Source organism: Triplophysa rosa, linkage group LG6 (genome assembly GCF_024868665.1).
Source record: "Triplophysa rosa linkage group LG6, Trosa_1v2, whole genome shotgun sequence".
NCBI lineage: Eukaryota > Metazoa > Chordata > Actinopteri > Cypriniformes > Nemacheilidae > Triplophysa > Triplophysa rosa.
Genome location: NC_079895.1, coordinates 14,979,014 through 15,002,995, shown reverse-complemented (window position 1 = coordinate 15,002,995; position 23,982 = coordinate 14,979,014). Strand labels below are relative to the sequence as shown.

General features: G+C 42.1%; 1 protein-coding gene across 4 annotated transcripts in view; it reads left to right on the top strand.

The window, feature by feature from the left end:
• Positions 1–21,716, top strand: part of tmem163a (transmembrane protein 163a) — a 44,690-nt gene extending 22,974 nt beyond the window's left edge. For 2 of the 4 annotated variants that reach the window (XM_057335980.1, XM_057335981.1), the window contains 6 exons: positions 11,875–11,918; positions 12,131–12,222; positions 13,044–13,140; positions 16,784–16,895; positions 17,529–17,670; positions 17,828–21,713. In XM_057335980.1, the coding sequence (XP_057191963.1) occupies positions 11,875–11,918; positions 12,131–12,222; positions 13,044–13,140; positions 16,784–16,895; positions 17,529–17,670; positions 17,828–17,888 (548 nt within the window). In that variant the 3' untranslated portion in view covers positions 17,889–21,713. Of the gene's footprint in view, positions 1–11,874; positions 11,919–12,130; positions 12,223–13,043; positions 13,141–16,783; positions 16,896–17,528; positions 17,671–17,827 lie in introns of all 4 variants that reach the window. The other 2 variants (XM_057335979.1, XM_057335977.1) reach the window with 2 other exon arrangements.
• Positions 21,717–23,982: the final 2,266 nt, after the last annotated feature.

Sequence of the window (23,982 nt, the reverse complement as noted above, 5' to 3'; positions counted from 1 at the left end):
GCTCCTGTAAAGCTGCTTTGGAACAATGCACATTGTGAAAAGCGCTATATAAATAAAATTGAATTGAAAGTAAAACGGATTTTAGGTGTTTTGGAACCAGAAGCGAGTGGCGAGGTTGTTGAAGTCGTCAGCGAAGAGCGGGTTGTAGGAGAGCTTAGACTTGTGGGCGTCGGAGATGCAGGTAGGCTGAGAGAGTTGGGTATGGTTGGATGGGAGACTGTAGGTTGAAGATGTAGATGTAGTATCCTCTTTACGTTTGGTCGGTAATGCTGTGCTTTTTTTGTCACGTCCTGTGTATACAAGGTGTAAGAGTAATACTGTGTGAAGCCATTTAACAAAGCAGGTCCTTTCTATTTAAAGTAAAAGACATCAAACATTTTGTTTCTGACTTGTAGAGGCTGAATCTTTGAACTGAAATGTTTTTTTTATATCAAAGAGTATATCAGAAAGCCTTGCCTGCCAAGGCAGTATATTAGTCTCTTTGAACTGAATAGGGAATTCTGGGGGTGGAAATACAGGTAAATATTTCTGAGAATTTCCATAGTTAGATAACAGTGAAATGACAGTTATGTCATTTTGCGACATGTGAGGTACATTTGTTAATTGTGCTTCCCTTTCTGTCGGTCTCTCGACGTTGTGTCGAACCGACAGATGGGGTTCGTCCTTGAGAACCAATCGCTTCCGACTTCTCTAGAAAAGGCCAATGAAAATTGGCGAATGAAATTTGCATGCCGGACTCCGCCCCCGGATATCCGGGTCCGGGTATAAAAGGGAGACGGCATGCCTCATTCATTCACCTTTTGTTTTTCGGAGCCTTCGCTCGTGATCAACAGACTTCGCTACAAGACTGCCGGCTCTACGACGTGGTGCAGCGGACTGTCCCTTCCTGCAGCGACTTCCCCTGGGCGTCTCGGCGGTTCCAGAAGTGTTCGAGTTTTTTCTCTAAAAAAGCAAATTTCTCCAGCGTGGCATGTCCCGCTGTTCTCTTGGGTGCAACACACTCATCGAGGAGGGGGACGGACACGATATCTGCTTCCAGTACGCTGGGGCAGATATTGTGGATACGTCCTGCCCGCACTGCGGGCGGCTGACGATTCAGACGTTGCGTCACGGGTGGTTGTGTTCTCACGGGACTCAGCCACCACCTTGTCTGCTTCCCGTTCCGTGACGGCAGGACTACGGCCCTGCCGCCCGCTACGGCGAGCAGCGAGGGTGATATGAGAATTACTGTGAGCGCTAATCCGTCAGCCACTGGCTCGCGGACCATTCGCACCTCGCTTTGCTCGTCTGACCGTTCCCCATAAGACGGTCCGCCTTCTTATTCCTCAATTACGTATCGGACACGGTACGTGATGATGAGGTGTCTGTTGCAGCATCGGAGGGTGACTTACTGGCATCAGACTCCGACGATTCCTTGAAGCTCCTTCCCTCGGGGGGTTGAGATCAGGAAGAAGCGGATGTCGAAATGTCAGCCATGCTTTCCCGGGCCGCCGGCTTTGGGTTGCGGTGCGCCGCACTGCCTGTCCCAACGCTCGCGGCTGGATACACGGTTCTTCGGGCTTGAGAGCGGCTCCAAGCCGCACTCACCCTCAGTGCCGTGTTCCCCCGGAAGTGCATGAGGAACCTAGTACGACCTGGAACGCCCCCTTCGGCGCGTACACGTCAACTAGTTCCATCACCCTTTCTTCCCTCGATGGTGGGGCAGCTAGAGGATACGTCGATGTCCCCCGGGGCTCGACCTAAACTCCCGTCCAAAGCACGTAGGCTTTTCGGCATCTGAGGTGTCGAGAGCTTATTCTGCTGCGGGCCAAGCTGTCCCCTCTCTCCATGCTCTGGCCTTCCTGCAGGCCAATGCGCAGAGAGAGCTCCACGAGGGTAAGACCGACCCAGCGCTTATGCAGGAACTCAGCGGCTTCACCGACCTCGCTCTCGGGCGAACAAGGTGATCGCGCGGGCCCTGGGTCGGGCGATGTCCACACTTATGGTCCAGGAGAGACACCTCTGGCTCAACCTTGCACAGGTGAGTAACTCTGAGAAAGTCCGCTTTCTCGATGCACCCATCTCGCAAGGGGGGGGCTGTTTGGTGATACTGTCGGGTTCGACAGTTAGGGAGCAGATAGAGGATATCACGTATGTCCTCCCCAGCCGCGACTCGACCGCCCTCTGGCCGCCGAGATCCCGTGCACCGTCTGCTTCCCAGCAGCCCTGGTCCTCTTCGAGACATCGAAGAGGAGACCACCACCCCATCAGCAGCCGCGGCGAAAGCCAATGCGGCCCTCATGGGAAGACCCCAGGGAGTTCGAGAATACCTTTCTAAAAGTTTTCTCCCTCTCTGGGCGATTATCACAGCCGCTCTCACCCTCTACACGACGGTGTTCAGCAACTCGACGTTGCGGCAAGACCCAATGTCAAGGATAATCATCAGCCTAAGCACTCTCATTCGATGGTGCGTTGTGCTACATCTTCGCCAGACAGGTAAAACTGCAGAGCCGATCTCCTCCCCGGGGGTCCCCCCCACGGCGAGGGATCCGTACTGCCAGCCATCGAACCACCCCCGGGAGGTCGATGAAGCAGAACGTACCCCTAGCCTCCCTGTCGGTCCCTGGGAGCCTGACAAGAGCTTCCCAAACCGTCACGGTGACTACGGGATACGGTCCGTCTCGGCTACGCGATCCAACTCCCCGGACGCCCGCCCAAGTTTCGGGGCATCCTCTTAACCTCAGCAGAGGCAAGGATGCCCCGTGCTTCGGGCCGAGGTCGCCACCCCTCTGGTGAGGAAGCGATCGTGCTCGTCCCCTAAGCCGAGATGTTCAACGGGTTTTACAGCCCGTACTTCATCGTCCCCAAAAGAGCGGGGGTCGCTAGATCTGCGTACCCTGAACAGGCACCTACTCAAGCTGCCGTTCAGGATGCTTACGCAGAAGCGCATCCTGGCATCTGTCAGATGTCAAGATGGATTCATGGCAATCGACCTGAAGGACGCTTACTCTCATGTCTCTTCTCCCTCGTCATCGCCCGTTCCTACGGTTCGCTTTCGAGGGTCAGGCATATTAGTACAGAGTCCTCCCCTTCGGTCTGTCCCTGTCCCCATGAGTCTTCACGAAGATCGTGGAAGCCGCCCTCACTCCCCTCAGGGAGAGAGGTGTGCAGGTACTAAACTATCTCAACGACTGGCTCATTTGACACACTCGTGAGATCTGTTATGTACACACAGGGACCTAGTGCTCCGGCACCTAGATCGATTGGGACCACAGGTCAACCGAAAGGGAGCAAGCTCTCCTCTGTGCAGAGCATACTCTTTTTTGGTATGGAACTCAACTCTGTCTCCATTACAGCGCGATTGCGCTCAGTCAGTGTTGTACTGCCTGTAATTTTTCAAGCAGTCAGCGGGAGGAGGCTCCTGGGTACATGGCATCCTCGACGGTGGTGATACCCCTCAGGTTGATGCACATGAGACCGCTCCAACACTGGCTACAGAGTCGAGTTCCCTGGAGAGCGTGGCACACCGGCAGCAGGCGGATGGTGATTACGCTTTTCTGCCGATGCACCCTAACCCCTTGGTCTTCAATGACCTTTTATATGGACGGGGGTCCCTCTCGGGCAGACGAGACGCGTCAGGCAGACGCCTCCCTGCAGGGTTGGGGTGCCGTGTGCAACGGGCGCGTAGTGTCAGGGCGATGGACGGGCCCCCGCCTGCGCAGGCATTCAATTGCCTAGAGTTGTTGGATGTGCTACCCGCACTGAAGGGGTTACAACCTCTTGTGCAGAACGAGCACGTGCTGGTCCGGTCGGACTGCACAACTGCCGTACCGTTTTTAACCGCAGGGCCACACATATCCCAGGTGACCTGAACCAGACAGCAGATTGTGCTCTCTCGTCAGTTACGCCTCGCGGAGAGTGGCGGCTCCACCACCGCGTAGCCAGCTCATTTGGGACAGTCAGGGCGGGCTCAGGTAGACCCCTTCGCCTCCCTGGACACCACCCATTGCCGCTAAGGTACTCCCTGCCTCGGCACGGAGGCTCTAGCGCACAGCTGGCCGTGGAACAAGCGGAAGTACGTCTTCCCCCAGTGAGCCTCACTGCACAGACCCTGTGCAAGGTCAGGGAAGAGGAGTATCAAGTGTACTAGTTGCGCCATACTGGCCCAACTGGACTTGGTTCTCGGAGCTAATGCTCTTGACGACAGCTCCCCCCTGGCCGATTCCCCTGATGAAGGACCTGCTTTCCCAGGGGAAGGGCACGTTATGGCATCACGGGCTAGACCTCTGGAACCTCCATGTCTGGCCCCTGGACGGAGTGAGGAGATCCTGAGTGGCCTAACCCCTGCGGCGGTTTAGACCACTACTCAGGCTAGGGCCCTGGCCACTAGGTGACGATACGCCTAGTGGTGCCTCTTCTCATCCTGGTGCTCTTCTCGAGAGAAGACCCGCGGAGTTGCTTGGTCAAGTGGATGCGGTCCTTCCAGAGACTCGAGAATAATCTCTCCCCTTCCACACTGAACGTGTATGTAGCCGCTGTTGCCGCTTATCACGACCCAGTTGCTGGTAGTCTCTAGGACAGCACAACCTGATCATTTGGTTCCTAGGGGCGCGGGAAGGACATCACCCGCACTCCGTACCCTCTTACGACCTTGATGCGGTCCTGGAGCCCCTCGGAGATGCCGCTCTTTCTCACTTCACGATGAAGACGGCTCTCGGGAGGACGCTCAAGAGGGTAGCGGACCTACAAGCATTCTCCGTGTCCACAGATTGCCTAGATCTCGGGCCCGGTTATTCTCACGCTATCCTGAGACCCCGGCCCGGCTACGTGCCCAAAGTTCCCACCACTCCCCCGAGACACCAGGTGGTGAACTTACAGGCGCTCCCCACTGGGGAGTAAGACCCAACCTCATCCGTGTTGTGTCCAGTACGCGCATTGCGCCTCTGCTTGGACCGCACGCAGAGCCACAGTAGCTCTGAGCAGCTCTTTGTCTGTTTTGGAGATCAGCAGGGAGGGCTGTCTCAAACAGAGATTGATGCACTGGATCATGGGCGTCGTCTATGGCGTACCTGTCCTAAGATCGCCTACGCCCACTGGGTGAGAGCTCTCTCCACACGGAGTACAGCCTCCTCGTGTGCACTGGCTCGAGGCGCCTCTCTGGCAGACATTTGCAGAGCTGCGGGTTGGGCTACACCCATCACCTTCGCGAGGTCCTACAGCCTCCGCGTAAAACCAGTCAGCTCGAGTCTTGCGGGCATCAGGCAAGACCGGCGACCGGTAGGGTGTACGCCTGTGACAGTACCTTCCCCCCCTTTCTCCTAAGGGGGTCAGCGTACTAACTAGCCTCCCTTCTTCCCCCACTGGGTGAAGAACAGGCACTCCATCCATCACTAGTAAGCACCTCCTGTGGGCGGGCTGGGCAGAGCAGCCCTGCCCCTTAGGCCATGTATCACCTGAGTTATTCGCAACATAGCTCTAACCGGACCTAGTGCTACCAGACGTTGCAACCCCCCAGCAGGGCGGTTCCGTCTGATGTATCCTCATGCTGGTTCCCACCTTGGTAACCCATGACCTCCTTAGGTGGACCTCCACCTCGCGGTTAACTCCTTCAGTCCGCACTTTCTTCCCATGAGTTCTCCCCCATCGGTGAGACCATGTTGGTATCTCCACTAGTCTCCTCCCTGCGGTAGGAAGTGGTCTCTGTAGCGCATCCCCCACTTGAGGAAGTAGCGCTTACCCAGTGGCCTTACGGTTCCGGGCGGCTTCTCGCTGTTAGAGAAACAAGGCCGCCGCCTGTGAGGCCGAAGGTAGGGGCCTTCCCACCTTTCAAGAAAGCTCTGGGACCCCCTACCTACCCACTGGTAGGTTACAATTTCGCGGTAGCGTTCACGGCTGACACGCCCAGGCCAGTCACCGTCGCTTCGTTGAGATTGTGACAGGGCACCGTGTTATGGCGTTTTCCATTGGAACCCCATCTGTCGGTTCGACACAACGTCGAGAGACCGACAGAAAGGGAACGTCTCGGTTACGTTTGTAACCTCGGTTCCCTGATGGAGGGAACGAGACGTTGTGTCCTCTTGCCACAACACGTGCTGTCCACTGCAGCAGTCGTGAGAGGTCTCAGGCTCCTCAGAACTAAGGTGAATGAATGAGGCATGCCGTCTCCCTTTTATACCCGGATATCCAGGGGCGGAGTCCGGTATGCAAATTTCATTCGCCAATTTTCATTGGCCTTTTCTAGAGAAGTCGGAAGCGATTGGTTCTCAAGGACGAACCCCATCTGTCGGTTCGACACAACGTCTCATTCCCTCCATCAGGGAACCGAGGTTACAAACGTAACCGAGACGATTTTAGACCCACAAGCTTACATGGATAGTTCACCCAAAAATTGAAAATTATGTCATCATTTACTCACCCCATTGTCATTTCAAAATTGTGTGACTTTTTTTCTGCAGAACACAAAAGAAGAATGTTGGTAACCGAACAGTACTATTTTATAGACACAAAACCAATGCAAGTCAATGGGTGCCTGTTACCAACATTCTAATATCTTCTTTTGTGTTCTGTGGTAGAAAGAAAGTCACACTTAGTTCGAAATGATAAGAGGGTGAGTAAATGATGACAGAATTTTCATTTTGGGGAGAACTATCAGTTTAATCATCGTTTTCTTTGACATCTTCATTTTGTCCTAATGAATGTTCACCATTCATGCAGAGTGACATTGATTAGTCTTTTAATTTCTTCAGAATTCATCAAGTTGTGCAGTCTGTCAAAAAGTGTACATGCGAGTGAATTCTGATCAGGTGTTTCTAAAGGCCTGCCAACCCTGTCATACGCTTCACACACACACACAACCATTAGACTGCAACAGAAACCCTGTCATGCTGGCACACACCAAAGCGTATATAAATGTGGTAACATTCTGCTGCAGAAAGCAGGTGCAGTGCACTTCCTGTTAACAGAACAACAGCAGTCAAATGTGCTCGACCGGCCATGTTGGCTTGGAGTCTCTGGTCTCAGGGGGCTCCTGGAAGCTGAGCTCAGACGTGAGCTGCATGCTCTGTGAGTGTGACCTCAATAAATCAACCTAGATTAGATCTCTGGAACCTGGATTCCACTGAGACGTCTAGGGTGTGGAGGTGGGCGGGTCGTGCGGATGGAGCATGTTGGACCCCCTCGAATGAATTCCTGAATTCTGTGAATAATGCTGTGAGACTTCTTTCTTTAAAGGGATAGTTCACCCAAAAATGAAAATTCTGTCATCATATATTCACTCTTGTGTTGTTCAAAACCTGTATGTGACTCTTTCGTCTGCGGAATCAAAAAAAGATTTGTTGAGAAATGTCTCTGGTTTTGTCCATAGAATGGAAGTCAATGGGGATCTATGTTGTTTGGTTACCAACATTTTTTGTGTTCTGCAGAAGAAAGTAAAAGATGAAGGAATTGTCATTTTTGGGTGAGCTATCCCTTTAATATTTGGCATAAAAAAGGATTTAGCTCTAACCTGATAAACTTTCAAGGGATAGTTCACCCAAAAATGAAAACATTCTGTCATCATTTACTCAGCCTCCAGTATTTCAAACCTGTATCACATTCTTTCTACCACAGAAAACAAAAGAAGTGATTTTGAAGAATGTTGGTAACCGAACAGCGCCGGCACCCGTTCACTTCTACTGTATGGACACAAAACCAATGCAAGTGAATGGGCGCCATCGCTGTTTTGTGTTTCGCTGTTGAAATGACAAGAGTCATTGATCAAGTAAACGATGACAGAATTTTCATTTTTGGGTGAACTATCCCTTCAAATCATGTGCAAACTAATTTACGTTATGTTACTATTTATGTATGTCTGTTATGTTACTACTAAATTTTTTCCTTAAATCACTATATTTTGTCACCCTTTATGTTTGTCACTGGGTCTTGCAAATATCCTACAAAAAGTATTAAAAAGAGCTTGAGAACACATATCATTTAAATAGTGTTGGACATCAGAGGTTTCGGAAGGACAGCGACGCTATATGAATATAGGTTATGCATTAAATGAAGACTAAAATTGAAAATTGTCTAATTGGAATCCAAAGCAAATAAAAGCCAATTTATTGTTATACATTTCGTTTGCTAAGGACATGAAACATAGGGAGTCTTTTGTGTGTGAATGTGCAAGGCAGCTAATTCACGAGTCTAGTGTGTAAATTCCTGTGTGGATAAGCACATCAACTGCTTTCTTTCTCCAGCACTGCACACTAATCTGATTACACACGCACGCACGCACGCACGCACGCACGCACGCACGCACGCACGCACGCACACACACACACACACACACACACACACACAGTCAATAAGTCACTGGTTCACTACATTTGTCTGTTTATTTGCCTCTTTTATATACCATTTAAATACCTCCTTTGTCTTTCTTGACTGGGCAGGGGCCGGAACAACCAGCTCTCATTGACTGAACTGACAAAAGCTCTTACCAGTATTTACCTGTACTATTGAAACCAGTAGTGGTGTGATTTACATCCTACTGTGTGGATGTTCTGAAGGACGCCTACTTCTTTCTGGATTGTCTAGCTGCTACTGTGAGTTATTTGGAAATTCTGTATTCCTCTGGGATTCATGTAAAATGTAGTTCTTCGATTATAATAAGGTTGGGGTCTCTGTAGTTCACCAGTAAGAATGGAAGCATATTTTTGGTGTGAAAGAGTTTTTTAGAAATCGAGTTCAAGTCACAGTCTTTGTGATTTTTTTTATTTCTCTCGTCCCACCCACAGAGCAAATGACATCAGCGCCCTTTTAGGGGGCCGCATATGATGCTCATATTTCATATGAAACCTGAGCCTCTGCACTTTCTCGAATCAAATCTCCCAAATTTGACGTCAGCATGTGTTAGCAGCGCTGGGAGTGAGAGTGCAGAAAAGTCCACTCTGCATGTGGCAAATGGCCCAGCGCTGTAGATTGTGAATTATTAAAGACAACGTAATGCAGAAGAACTGAGGAAGATCATTGTTGTGGTAGTCAGTGTTCCCTAATGTTGCTGCTGTGTGGGATTGAGAAATTAGCATTCGGTTTGCATCACAGTTGTTAATTTCATTCTTTTCCACCACAAACAAACACTTGATTTGATTCGTTCTTCTAAGGTAAATGTTGATTATTCACCCTGTGCTGTATTAAGTCTCAGCGTCACTATCCTGGCTCCGATATTAAGAATGCTTCAAATATTAATTTTGCCATAAACCTATTGACATTTTTAAAGCATCACTTTCTGTGCCGCTGCTAGCATTGATTGCTAGATTACATCAACACCAGAATCTGTAAACACCGGACGAGTTTGAAATATATTTCCACAGTCAGAAATATGAATGGCAGATTCTTTCCTTTCCAAACAAAATGCACAACCAGTCATTAAAAATGAATCATGACATTACACAACATGAAGTGAAAAAAGAGAAGCTTTGACATTGGAAGGTGATCATTCAAAACAAGCAAGCAATTCTGACCTCTCCTTGAAATCGAATTATTAGAAAACAGCCCGGAAATCCTAATTTGTCGTCTCTACCCACCATTGAAATTCATATCACACACAGTTTTACTAGAGAGCAACAACCTCAGTCAGCTCAGCTCCTCTGAGACGGGGATTAGAATGTTGAAAACACGAGCGGTGGCCATTATCAGTCCAAAGCACAGAGAGGGAGAGGGTTTCTCCCATTATTTCTCATTCTTTACAGAGAGACTCTCTGTGTGAAGAGGATTTTAAAATGAGAGTTCCATTCTGTAGTGTTCAAATGGGCTTCTTTTAGTGCCATTAAATGCTACTTTACCAGTTTCCTGGTTAAATGTGGAAATGGTAGAAACGACAGATGTTATCTAATTAAACTCAGTCACGTTCACTGAATAAAGCACACAGACCATTCACCTGAGACCCACCCCCTGAGAAAATGAATGCGAAATACCGTAGTGGCATGAATCAGAAAAGATGTGCCAGCCGTGTCTTTGCATACAATAAACACGTCAACACACACACATACAGAAAATGAAAAACAGAAAAGATAAAAAGTAGGAATTATTCGTGTTAATAATAAAATTCATAATTATTATAAAAAACATAAGATTAATCTTTCTCTCATTCTTTGCCTGTCATGTCTTGTTAGCAAACAAGCAACAAATAGTTTTGTCTCATAAAACGCAAACAGAAACAGTTCCATGTCTGTTTTGACAGTTCATATGTCTTTGTTGCTGTTTTCTCTGCAAATTTTAAGTATGAAGTAATATCAAGTCAGGGCTGGTTTTTCTCAGAAACCATGATCAACCTCCATTATTATCATCCAATGTCCACTTTCCACTACAGTCTTAATAAGATATAAATAAAATATTGTGTTGTTTTAACTTATGGTTGGGTAAAATACGGATAAACACAACCGTTGGTTTAAATTAACCTGTGCTTGGTTGTTTTACTTTGGTTGGGTCAAATATGGATATTTCCTATAGGTTAATTTGAACCAGCGGTTGGGTTTGTACTGTATGTATTTTAGCCAACCATGGGTTGAAACAACACAGCATTTTATTCCTTGTGCATCTACATCAGCAGAAAATGACAAATCATTGTATGCCAAATACATTGACAAAAATGAAAATGTTATCATTTACTATCTCATATTGTTGAAAAGTGTGGTTTTCTTTTCTCAGTACACAAGTCAATGGCCACTGACAGAGTTGGTCACTATATACTTTCATGTATAGAATTGAAGAACCCTGACCAGCTGTTATGTCATGAGCCTGCATTGTATTGTATCGTACATCTATTATTTACTATTGAAAACAAAACACAAAATGCTCTACTTGTTCTTTCCTTACAACAAATCCAGAACAAAATTATTGTTTGGCTTCAAGGCCAGTGGTAGATATCATGCAGTGTCTTGCCCTACTGTTGCTATGACACATAGTGGTTGAGTCTGTCTTTAAAGTTAGAGATCAATAGAACGGTGAGTGTGCTCGACCAAATAGAGCTCATCAAATGCAGGATCACGCTTTGTAAAGTGGAGAGCTTTACATCTCTACAGTCTGAAAGCTTTGTTAAACCTGTTCTGGCGGAACGCAGTGGACAGACTTTTTCAATTGTAATATAAATATAAATATTTGTGGGCAGTGTTCTTGGAGGAAACAATTACATTTGAAACCTTGACCTGTGACTCCATAAGTTTGGGCTACAATTTACTAGGCTACTTTTTGAAAACCCCAATATCAACTTTTTGAAAAGCATTGTGTGTTGCCCTTCATTGACTGTCTCTGATTTAAATTGTCCGTAAGATGTTTAGAAGTTTTTCAGCAAACTTTCCATCCTTAACTTGTTTAGCATTATAAACAATTTAATAATAATGAAACATGCTGTTCAGGCTTTAATATTATTCCTGTTTGTACACATGGCTTTGTATACTATGTTTATTGTTAGGTCTTAGGGCAAAATGTTCAATCCTCTCTTGCTTTGGATAAAGGCATCTGCAAATAGAATGTAAATGTTGTAAGATGTGTTTTGTGAAAGAAATGAGGTCAGCATTTCCAAGTTTTGTATCCCTTACAAAAATGTGGTGGTACCATGGTTCTTTTGACGGTAAAATATGTTTTTTTTGTAATCTAAAATGATTCTTATGCAGATCAAAAATATCATAAATATGACTGAATCCTTACTACATTACGTTACACCAACAAAATCATTTTTATTGATTATATCAAGTTGAAATAGACCCATCATGTAAAAAAATCGCATTGTTTTCCCAGTGAAAAGAAGGTGTTTTACATCAGTCAAAGCTAAAGCGCTGCTCTGCGCCTTGTGGTTTAATATATAAATACAGCTGCATCTCATCCTCTTACTCTTCTCTGTTGTTTTGTTTCCCCCAGCTGTATCGTTCATGAGACACAGTGCATCTGCTTTTGGATTTGCTGTAAGTTGAAACAAGAGATGAACAGCTGCATACAGAATAAGAACATTTACTGTTATTATTATTATATTTTTATGTCTTTGTTTAAAGTCTTTGTGTTTGTTTATCTTGTAACCTTTGATTGTTTAGTTTTCCATAAGGCAATGCTTAGAATCATTACACAGTTATGATGATCATCATTTCTGCAGCACTAATGACTCAGTGATGTTTTGCAGTTTGATGCGACGTTAGATGTTCTTTCCTCCATTATAGTGCTGTGGCGCTATAGCAACGCTGCAGCAGTGCACTCTGCCCACAGAGAACACTTGTAAGTAAACAAAACACAAAACTGTCTGCTACATGTATAGGACACAACACATTACAGATAACCGGTAGTCAATCACTGATAAACAATGTCAAAAGGCCTATAAATAATATTTTAATGGATGAATAAAAAAAACAATCAATTTTAAGTCAACCATATTAATTGTGAAAACTGTTCTTGGAAACATTTCACCAGTTAACAATTAATTATTCAATTTTTTCTAATTAGGGAATTACTCCTCCATGACTCTGAGCTTCAATATATTTATTTATGAAAGGTCTGTCATTTGTCACTCCTAGCTGGCTACGAATCTTAGCATTGTCTGCTAAATTCTGCCTGAAATTCAGTAAAACATTTGTCATTTAGAAGATGCTTGTGTCATTTATCAAGTTTATTGAATGATCAAATATCAGCCTTGTTTCTGGCTTTCACCTTGACTGTCTCAATTCAAAAGGCATTACATTGATAAAGGCCTCCGCGGCTGGTTTCATCCTCTGACTGTGAGGGGGCTTGTGAATCTCATTTCTCGGGTCGATGTGTCAGAAAGGAAGATATATAGAGCAATACTGAAGAAGCAGCGAAGGTCTCTGTAGGTCTACCAGCGGTCGCTTGTCATGCATGGGGAATATAAACAAAGCGTTTGTAAATCAATTTAGTTCATGGTGTTCAGTGTTTGTCTTATCTTTACAAAGCAGGTAGAAGGTTTAATACATCATTTATAAAAACCATTCAGCTGGGTAGTAATGTATTTAGACCTTTAGTTATGCTGTCTGAATCAGGATAAAACTCATCTTTGTCAACGTGAGCTTTTTCTTTATTCACAGAGCCTGTGTGATCCTCGGAGTGATTTTCATCTTGTCCTCTTTGTGTATTTTGGGGAAGGCCATCCATGATCTTGCTACCGAGCTTCTACCTGAAGTGGTGAGTTTGTCCAAATGGGTGTAATATGTAATAGTAAAGCAATAATTCCATAGAGATGTATACAAAGATATGTACATTCCTCATTTCTATAGTCGATATATGCAAGTCATTCAGTACATTGGACCTGTCAAATCTGCTTTGTTAACATATAAGAGGATCATTTATACACATAGAATATCAAATGTTATGTGCTGTTGTTTAGACCATTACACTCTTAACAAAAATGGTGTTTCATAGAAGAACTATTTTTGACCTGAATGGTTACATAAAGAAACTTTAACATCCGAAAAACATTTTTGTTTTGAACAAGATTCTTTGTAGTGGAAGGAATGTTGTCTAGATTATAAAAATGGTTCTAAATAAGAAGTGGTTCTTTGGGGAACTATAAATGTTTTTTATGGCATCCCTGCAAAAAACTCCTTTTTAAAGGGATAGTTCACCCAAAAATGAAAATTCTGTAATCATTTACTCACAAATACTATGGGAGTTAATGGGGGATGAGATCTGTTTGGTTACTGACATGCTTCCAAATATCTTCCTTTTTGTTTAGCAAAACAAACATGATATGTATACAGGTTTGGAACAATCTGAGGGTGAGTAAATGATGACAGACTTTTCATTTTCGAGTGAACTATCCCTTTAAGAGTGTAATTGTAAAACTAATACAATACAACAAGATGATGATGTTAGCTCACACAAAATGATACAATTACCGTTGTTTAAAAAACTGTGATATTGAATTGATGCATATAAAACACAAACCGTCAGTTGGCAGATGCGTTGACTTGCGTTGTGTGAATAAGTTGAATGTGGCATCTTCGTATACATATCTTTAGATATTTCACCCAAAAAGGAAAAATCTGGCATGTACTTGTCCAAACTCATACAATATAAATTACTTTTTTGCTAAATGAATGCTTTTTCCAAGTCTTTTCAATGCAATTATCATTAATGGGGATTGACGTTCCACATTCATTGTAATTGGATAAAGTGCAATCAATATAATTCTTTAAAATTCACCCTTGAGTGTCATACAGACTTGGAACATGTAAGTAATTAAAAAACAAACAATAATGACAAATTATGACATTTATGAACTATTAAGACTCATTTTCCTGCAGTCAGTGTCATATTGCCAGTAAGAAAGATAAAAACAGAAATACGTAGTATTTAAAACCCCCTAGTCACTAAACGGGGATTTTCCACCATTCATATCTAACAGTAATGTGTTCAATCATTATCTGTTAAACAACTGGATGCTTTCCAATGAGCTGCTGCAGATTTATTTTAGAGGTTGTGATGGTATTGAAATTGAATCTCCTTTTATTTTCATCTGTTTAACACTACTGATAAATCCCTGTGCACTGATGTATACTGATCTGTTATATGCCTATGGCAAAACATACATTCCTCCGTATTTGTCCTTGTATTTTTGTATCATTCAACGCAGTGAATAAATGTCACCTTTTCGTTGAGAAGCAGAGCCGAGTTAAATATGAGCTGTGCTTCCGTACAGATGACTCATCCTGTTAATAATGTGGTGGGTTTGATGAATGAAAAGTCGACTCAGACATTGTCTTTTTTAATAAATGGATTCGTTTCATATTTTACCTCAAGCTCATTTTGTGTGCCGTAAGCGCTAATGAAACCCTACTGGAGCTGATTTAATGATGGATTTGTGCTGGCCGTAAGCCCTCTATTTCATCCATCCTGCCCTGTTGCTCTTGGATATATGATTCAGAAATGGGCTTCCGGCATCTTTAATAGTCTCTATTTTTTCCATTTAGTTGGCCTGCAGTTTTTCCTCTCATTCATTACTCCTTTAATTTAATCACCTGGCTCTCCATGTCAGAACCTTTCACTGAAGACACACTGAATCTCTGACATGTCTTTATTGAATAGCTGTGTGATCCAACTCCACTAAATTGGCAGTCTCAGCTGGCCGGTGTACAGCTTAAGAGATGAAAGTCTGAACTTAAACACGTTCCTTGTCTGTCAGCTGTTAGTCAGAGATGAAGGTCTCTGAACAGACTTGCTGATTAGAACTATAGGAGAAGTTGTTCTGGATAGGCTGTGTGTGGGTGGAGAGCAAGTCACTTTTAGATTGGGGAGAAGAAGGAAAAGCAGGAGAGTCAAAACCAACTTTAATTGATGTGTTTGAAAATGTTCTGGGCTATTTATAATGACTAGGTTTTTTAACATTTTAGTTTTTCTTTGGTATTTTCCTCCATTGACCGTCAGGGTATATATAGCAACAATAAATATTGAGAGATCACTCCAGATTTGCCTTAATTAGCATTTCTGCCAGAAAGACTCAGGAGGCGAGATGACATTGCCATGATATTTATTTAACAGCTGACTAGCTTATGAAACAAAAGATTGTATGAAAAATGGCGTAGGCCCCGTCCGTAGCTCGAATCCAGAGGGTTGTTGATTCTTGCATTCCTGCCTGAAGATGAAGGCAGGGGCGGAGCCTACCCCCCGGGATGTATGGACAGGCTCCGACCTGGTGGTGGTGGGGAGGAGGGGGTGAATGTCGGCCTCGGTATCTGTGAAGGCACATGTTGAGTAAGTACGGATTTGACATACTCCAAGTGTTGGATGATGATAGGCTAGAACTATAGGTAATGAGTAACGTAGCATTCGAGTCTTCTTGGCAGAACTTGCGCTTTCATTCCTACCTATTATTCCAGAAATTCTGCTGAGTTTCATTGGAAACAAACCTCGGGGTTGACATAAAGTCACCCAACAGCAATGTGAAAGACTGAGAGAATGCAAAGACACATGAAAGTTGTGAAGAAAATTGGGCTTAATCCAATATATAATAATTGATCCAAATCATATGTAAAAATATTAGTATTGTGCTGTTTAATCTTGAAAATAAACTTTTCTCGGCAATGTTATGAAAACACTGTTATTTTGTTATGTTTTTTTACCAGTTGGTCCCATTTCAAATCAGCAAATTTACGTCTGTAAATAAATGCAAATATTTATTTTCATTTGGAATTGGGGAGAAATGTTGTCACAGAATGAAACAAAAATGATAATTTATTATGTACACATGCCTATAAATAGTAAATTCAGAAAAACTTTTTTGCAGTGGTCTCTGAAATTTTCTGATATATATATATATATATATATATATACAGTATATACTGTATATGTATATAAATAAAGAAAATTCTGTTTAAAAATTTAATCAGCATTTCTAGATGTAGGCCAATTGTGGCCATTCAGTCCAATGTTTGTTGTATTTCAATAAAATCAAACCTCAAAAGTCATGACATAAAGTCATTCAACAGCAATGTGAAAGACTGGCCGCATGACAAGACACATGAGTTTGAACTTTCCTAAATACATGTACAAATATAAGTGTTTTATTGCTTAAAAGTGAACATGAACTTGTTTTATTCGCAGTGTATGAGGTCTAAACAATAACATCTTTTGTTATTTTGACCTGCTTCTCCAGTTTTCATTTTCTGCAAGTAATGCAAATAGAATAATTTTATTAGAAATTTGGGAAAATGTTGTTTTGATGAATGATAATTTTACCTTAATACATATTTGTATTAATGTATGATTCTTGAAACTAATTTTTATAGTGATCACTTGATTTATTTTCTTTTGTCTGTCTCTCTGTCAGGATGACTTCCTGTTTAGCGTTTCCATTGTCAGTGGCATCACGTGTGTTATTCTGACTGTTGTTAAATTCATGCTGGGGAGGATTTTAACCAGCAGAGCCCTTATTACTGATGGTATGACACAAACACACGCACGCACACACATGTTGGGTTTCCATGTTCCATGTCTTATGATCAGCACATCATGTCACTATGTTACTTTTTTAAATTTCAGATTATTAGCTAAAAGCCTCCAGATGTCACATACCTCAGTATACAAACACACCATATTAGGAGCCTAGTATAAATCTCAGAGGCATTTAGTCTACGATATACTCGACTACCAAGTTTAATTTGTGAGACATGTGTCTGTTTAATTCGACATCACTGCTTCTATCAAATGGGATCTAGGGGAAATGTGAATATCTCTGAGAGTAAACCTGAAATCACTCTGAAGTGGTAAGCAGAGAGATTGCCTTTTACACCTGGAATTCACATACGTTTTAACATTTGGTCTCCTGTGACCACATGTGAATGGATTTCAGTGTTGAGAAAGACATTATCATGTTTTTCCAATATTTGTTACAAATTAATAATAAAGTTTCTAATACCATTCTCCGATGCGGATGATTATTGTGCATTATGTTGGGCAGATTTGTTGCTTATACTATACAGGTCTATAATTTAGAAAGTTTGGTTTTTAGACCTCACTCAGAACTTTATATTTGATATAACAGAAAATCTAATTATGTTTATTTTTCTCTGAAGGCTTTAATTCTATGGTCGGAGGCATCATGGGCTTTTCCATCCTTATTAGCGCTGAGGTGTTTAAACATCACCCAAATGTTTGGTATCTGGATGGAACCATCGGGGTCCTGATTGGACTCGTCATTCTAGCTTATGGGATCAAGTAGGTGTATTCAATGTGATCATCTTTTTGCACACAGAATATAATGAGGTTTTTAACTTCTCTAAAACTTTGGTGCAGAAAAAATGGTGTTTTCTTAGTCAAAGAGCGTCGGTCATTCTCTATGTTTCATTGTCTCGTCTCTTTGTTATTTCTGCAGGCTGTTGGTTGACATGGTACCACGAGTAAGACAAACTCGAAACTATGAGCGCTTTGAGTAATGTTGGGTCAGAGGAAAAAAGCAACAGTTTGGATCCATCCATGCTGCGGCCTCCATCTGCTCCTGCCCTGCCTCTCTCTCATCACACCCAAATACTGTACATCCAGGAATAATGTCTGCTGGCAGCCAATTCAGCATCATCTACTAGACTCATCACACCCACCAGCTTCTGATATCCTCTTTCACTCGGCACAACATCTTATGGGTGAAGAGGAGAGGAATCAACATGAATACAGAGTTGGCGGGACCATCAGTGTTTGTCCATATACTTCTCTAAACCTGGAGCTATGTTCTCCTGGATGGAAGTTCTGGTTTCAAAGAGAGATCAGCATTTATAGTGTCATTTTGCCACAGCCTTGAAATCACATTATGTTAATTACTATTTAAAATTTAATTTATAGAGTAAATGTCGGTCACTATAATGACAAACCATATTAATGTGCATCTGAAACCGCTTATAATGCACTTTTGGTGGTCAAACTAATATCTTTCTGTTAACAGTCAACCTACGTTTGGAGCTGTTGCCCCGCAGAATGGGTATAATATACACACTATGTAAGGTATGTTTATATTTTACTGTAAAATATTGTATATAACCTTTCAGAGATCTGCACTTCCAGCGTAATACTCCTTTTAATAAAGAAAGTACATAAAACATGCATGGCCAAGACTTCTCACACAGACACAGTTCAGGGTTGTGTGTGTCGATAGTGGAAGAGAATAACCAGCACAATCCTTTTCAACATGAGCCAGGGATATTAGTAGTTTGACAATGATCGTGGCTGTTTTTGGATATCTGTTGAATCATTTACACTACCAATACAACAACAAAAATGGCCAAATTTGCTGATGAACAAGTGATTTACTTGGCATGCACTGCTGTGCCAGTTTAATTTATTGAATTTGTCAGATATTCCTTTGTGCCAAGTTATAAACAGCCTGAAGTATCATCTGATGTACCAATGAATGATAGAGGATCTAGCAGACAGAGAAAGAATGCCTGGTGTATTACATTGGGCTTGTGAAGAGGACAGTGCATTCCATAATGTACGTAGAACAAATCATTGTGAATATGAAGCACATTTTAGTATCTCTCTGTTTAACAGTGCTAATGGGAAATATTTAATAAACGTTGTCTTTTCATTTGTTTAGTCACAGAGATTGAAGCATAAACCCAAATGTTGTATAAGCATTTGTGATGTACATGAAAAATAGCACAACAGCAAATGTAAATTGAATTTATAGCTTTATTTATTTTACATGGAGCCTGTTACATGGTTGGTTACTAAGTGCACAAATATAACATTTTAATCTAATGGTTTGGTACAATATACAGTTTGTCACTGATTATTTTGTCCTGAAAATTATTATTATTATTATAACCTTTATTTAACCAGTAAAATAAAAACATTACAATGTTACAGTTAAACAAATATTGACGTGCTGATGAAAGCAACTGAGCATCTGTGGGAAATGTGTTCTTGCAGCAACACACACACTTATACATCCTGTACATCATTTACAGTATGTTGTAGAGAATGTCAGTGTCCTTTTTTAAATAACATTTTGAACTAACTTTTAAACAAACATCTTTGGCTTAAGTTTCGTCCGTCTCATATTTTTGGGACTGCAGTGTAACTGAATGTAAATGACTGTGATGAATTCAGAGCTCACCTCCTGCAAACTGATGTATCACACCAATATAAACAGACAATCATGAGCCGAAAAATAACTGCAGCAAAGCCTCATGTTTACTGCTGAATGTGATCTCATCTGAAGAGAGAAACTTCACATCAGAATATTACTTATATTTGTCGTGTTTTCTTCATCAGGAGAAGGTTGTTGGTTTTCATTTAGACAATTTATTATCGGTTTGTTTTTTCAGGTGATTGCCACATTTGTGGTTTAATGCAGTGTTCTTTCTATTTATCTATTTATGTATCAATTGACAGCTTGAATATTATTCAAATTCGGTGTTTCATAATCCTGTCTAGTGCTGTATTGACTTAGATATGTGTATGTGTATAGCTACCAATGGTAACTGGTATGTCAATGTGCCGGATGCTGTATTATGTTTACATAATTTGGTATTAAGTACTACTAATACTGTAATATTCAGATGTCAGGTCACAACTGCCAGGTGAGGCAGGCTGTTTGTTATTGCTCATTTGCATTATTCTGATCCTATGTTTTCATAATGTGCTGCTTTGTAAATATTTATGCATGTGTTACAATAGGTCCTAATGTACCATCAACTGACATGTTGGAGAATGGTGCTGTGGTCATAGACTTAGTGGCAATAGTTGCTTTTGCATTACTATAAATATCATCAGGGTCACACAATGGGTAATACTGCAACATTGACTTATTTGTTACAATTGTAAAAATCACAGATCTGTCTAGATTCCAAAGATGAAACTGTTAAACTACTAAAGCACCAGACCCTGATTTAGCTGGTTCAGACATGAAGACAAGTCTGTTCTAATGCTGTACTGTAGTCTTAGCGTTTACGTAAGCAATACTCACTGCTATGCTTTGCATGTAAAGAAAACCCATACCCAAAAATGATACCCAAACACATACTGACACATGAGCACACGCATGCATAAGCAAATGCAGACACAACAATATTTCTAATGTCAAATCATGTCTGGCACATAAACCGAATGTAAATAAATATTCTGAATGTACATTTATTTCAGTAGTAATACTGATATATATATATTTCTGTAGAACATGTGGAAGATGAATAGCTTAACATTAAAGGTTGTACAAAAAACTATGTGTCTAAATCGTCTGTAGTGTTCCATTTGTAATGCTCATTATAAATATAACTACACTAAACACAAAAGGCAACATAGAATCGAAGAACAAATGAAAAGATTTTAATAGAAATATCAAAGGGCCAATGTCGATTTGTAAGCAAAAGGGCAAAAGAAAAACTTATGTTAACTATCTATTCTCAGTGATTAGAACATCCATAAACATTTGTTAGATTATGTAAATGAGGCAAAAACTGATTTCTCTTTATTTGAGTGCTGTCCATTTGTTTAGAGCAGGTGTTCTGCACTTATCCGTTCTGGCCACTAGATGGCGGAATGTTAACAAGCACACTCACAGTTCAGAAAATGTCAATTTAATGACCAAATTAACATCCAACTTTTTCTAAAATACAAGCTCTCAAAATTAAAATTCAATAAACACATGTATTAAGAAATTGCCAAACGCCATAAAGTTGCGGGGGAAAACATTTGCATGTCTTAGCAACAGTGCAAATCTCACTTGTAATAAATAATAGAGGGAAAATAAAAAGTAGCTACGCTACTTGTAATTAAGCACTTGTTTGTTTCACATACATTTTAGTAAGCAAAAAAAGCTTATGGTGTTGGTCGAGAGAATGCAACTGTAATACCCCCTTCAGTCAATAGGAGGCAGAGAACGAAAGATTAATTTCACACGTGACCTCTGCACAAAAAAAAATCATGGCACATTATTATTTCTCTCACAGATATATTCACAATGTCAAGTCTATATTGTATCAGATGGTAATACCTACAGTATATTATTATTAGAAGCCTACCTTTAAAAACAAAGGGCATCAATACACTGATGTTTACCTAAATCTTGATGGATAAGCTATAAAATAGAGGCTCATTTTACCATAATTTTATCATCACATGCTTTAGTAGCTGCTGCTTCGCGGTTGGTCACATTCCACTGTAGATGCGGCCAAATTCAGCGATATCTAAGAAACACCACTTGTGGAAAACTGCACCATCTGCCTCCTGCTGACCACGCTTGGATTTCCAAGCACTTCTGCGAGAAACTCGGTGTGAGACTTTGGAGTCAGACTGCTGAATGAACAGATTTCACACTGGAAACAGGCTTAGATTCAAACTAAAGCTTGGAGCCATGGTGACAGACGGACCACAGCGGCCAAATTCTCTTGGGCGATAGGAAGTGATTTTCACAGGGGAGTCTGGCTTTCAAACGCTGCGCTAAAGTCAGAGAGAATGACTGGAATCTCTCGATCCATTCCTCCCCCGCCTCAAGTGTAAATCCCTGACTGACGTGTTTCAAATGACTGTTACAGCTGCTCTGTGTTGCTTTTGGACTCGGGGTCTATGCGTATATGCGAAATGGTCTTTGACTTTTTTAGATTCCAAAACTCTCGCATGTCAAAGAGACACGGCGCAATAAAACCATTCTTAAAAAAAAGAAATCTGTGATTTTAAATATTGTTAAGGCCTAACACATTCAAACTAAAAGAAGAAGTAACTGCAACATGCAAGAACAAGGATGTTAGATGTTGAACCTGACGTACATGACGTCACATGACGTAGGGTACCCGCCCGCGGCTCTGAATGAAGAACAGCGTGTTCTCACGTTTCTCATTCCAATTTGTTTCCAGGCCTGTCGGGCTTCTACAGTAACTCAGGACCTGTTCCGCCTCCCCGCAGAGATGGATGAACTAAAAGCAGAGTTAACGCTTCTTTCAATGAATGGAGCAACATTCCAGTGATGATGTGAAGCATACCACAACACAAGATCATATGAGCTACGGCTCACAGCTGCACATCTGACACTTTATCTCCTGTGCCCTTGGCTTGTCTTATTTCCTCTATGCTCAGAGCCAAAGCCATGGTGTTCTGACTAAATTAATACTTTTTTACTTAATGTATTGCTTAGATGTGGTTGATGGGACGGATTAAGCTCATAGGAGCAGACGTAGGGTAACTTTCTTTCTTTCTAACAGATCTATTCATCTTTACTGGGTGAATGTTCATGGATTGCATTCCCAGACAGTCATGGTCAAACGCTTGTTAACGTTAGTCACTCTGATATGCACAGAGAGGATCAGAAATAATACGACAGGTATCTGGAGTTTTTACATGATTCTATAAAAACACTTAACAGTAATGGTTTTAGGCCTCAATTTGATTGGATGAGAAGCATTGCTTTAAAGGTCCAGTGTTTACGAAGCACTACGGTGGCTGACACAGGACTAAGATGTCGTCTCGTTTTCGCTTCTTTGCCGAAGGAGATAATATATTTACGAAACGTGCTCTGAATAGCAGTTTATCCGTTTAGGACTACTTTAGAAACAACATGGCAAATTTCATGCAAGGGGAATTGAAGATAAAAAAAATGATTTAAAGTAAATCTTACAAAAATGTATGTGTGACGAGGGAGGCGGGACGAGAGCCGTGAGGAAACGACGCCAGGCCGGTGGCGCGAGTGATAATGAGTGTCAGCTGTGTGTTACACCGGTCTCGCATCTCTCACAAAGGAGCTCCGGAAGCATAAGAGTAGGAGCGACAGGAAGGTACGACGAGAGAGGACCAGGCCTGGACATTGTATGTGTTTTAGTTATGTTTGTGTAGCTGGCAGTCGACCGTGAGGTGGCTGTCGTCCCTTTACTTTGGTTTATGCTTTGTTTGTTTATTTTATTAAAAGTTTATTTCATGTTCACCGGTTCCCACCTCCTTCCTCCCTTACTTTGAACATTGTTACAGTATGGTTATGAGAAAAAGCAAAATATGCAGGTCCACTTTAATCCTTCCTTAAATCACAAGATTAGTTTTGCTCCTTTTATCTTGAAGCTCAAATCCTCTGCACCATTCTTGTGAGAGACCATGACACAAACTGGATTTGGTCCAGTATAGATTTAAAGGCCCAGACAACCATGATGGAAACTGGTATTGGGCTGTACAGTCAAATGATCAAGATGTTAAATTGTACAGTGGGCCAGACAAACACAAACACCCTCATGATCCTAACACATGCATTAACATTCACTAATGTCACTGACTGAATGAGACATCAGGCTTCACTGCTTATGGAATGTACAAAGTATGTATAACCAATAGGGGACTAAAGGGGGAGCTGCTGTTGCTATGACAACAGCCATAAGCTTGCCATATGGAGGGTGAGGGTGAAAACAGGCATCTAATAAATGCCAATCAGACGTGGATGGAGACGTCTGCAACATGTTTACCACAGGGAACAGTCGTGCACATAGACAAACCTGCAAATTTTTCTACTTGGAAGTTGTTAAAAGCTTCTGTGTTGTGACCATAATCTGGTGTTGTTTT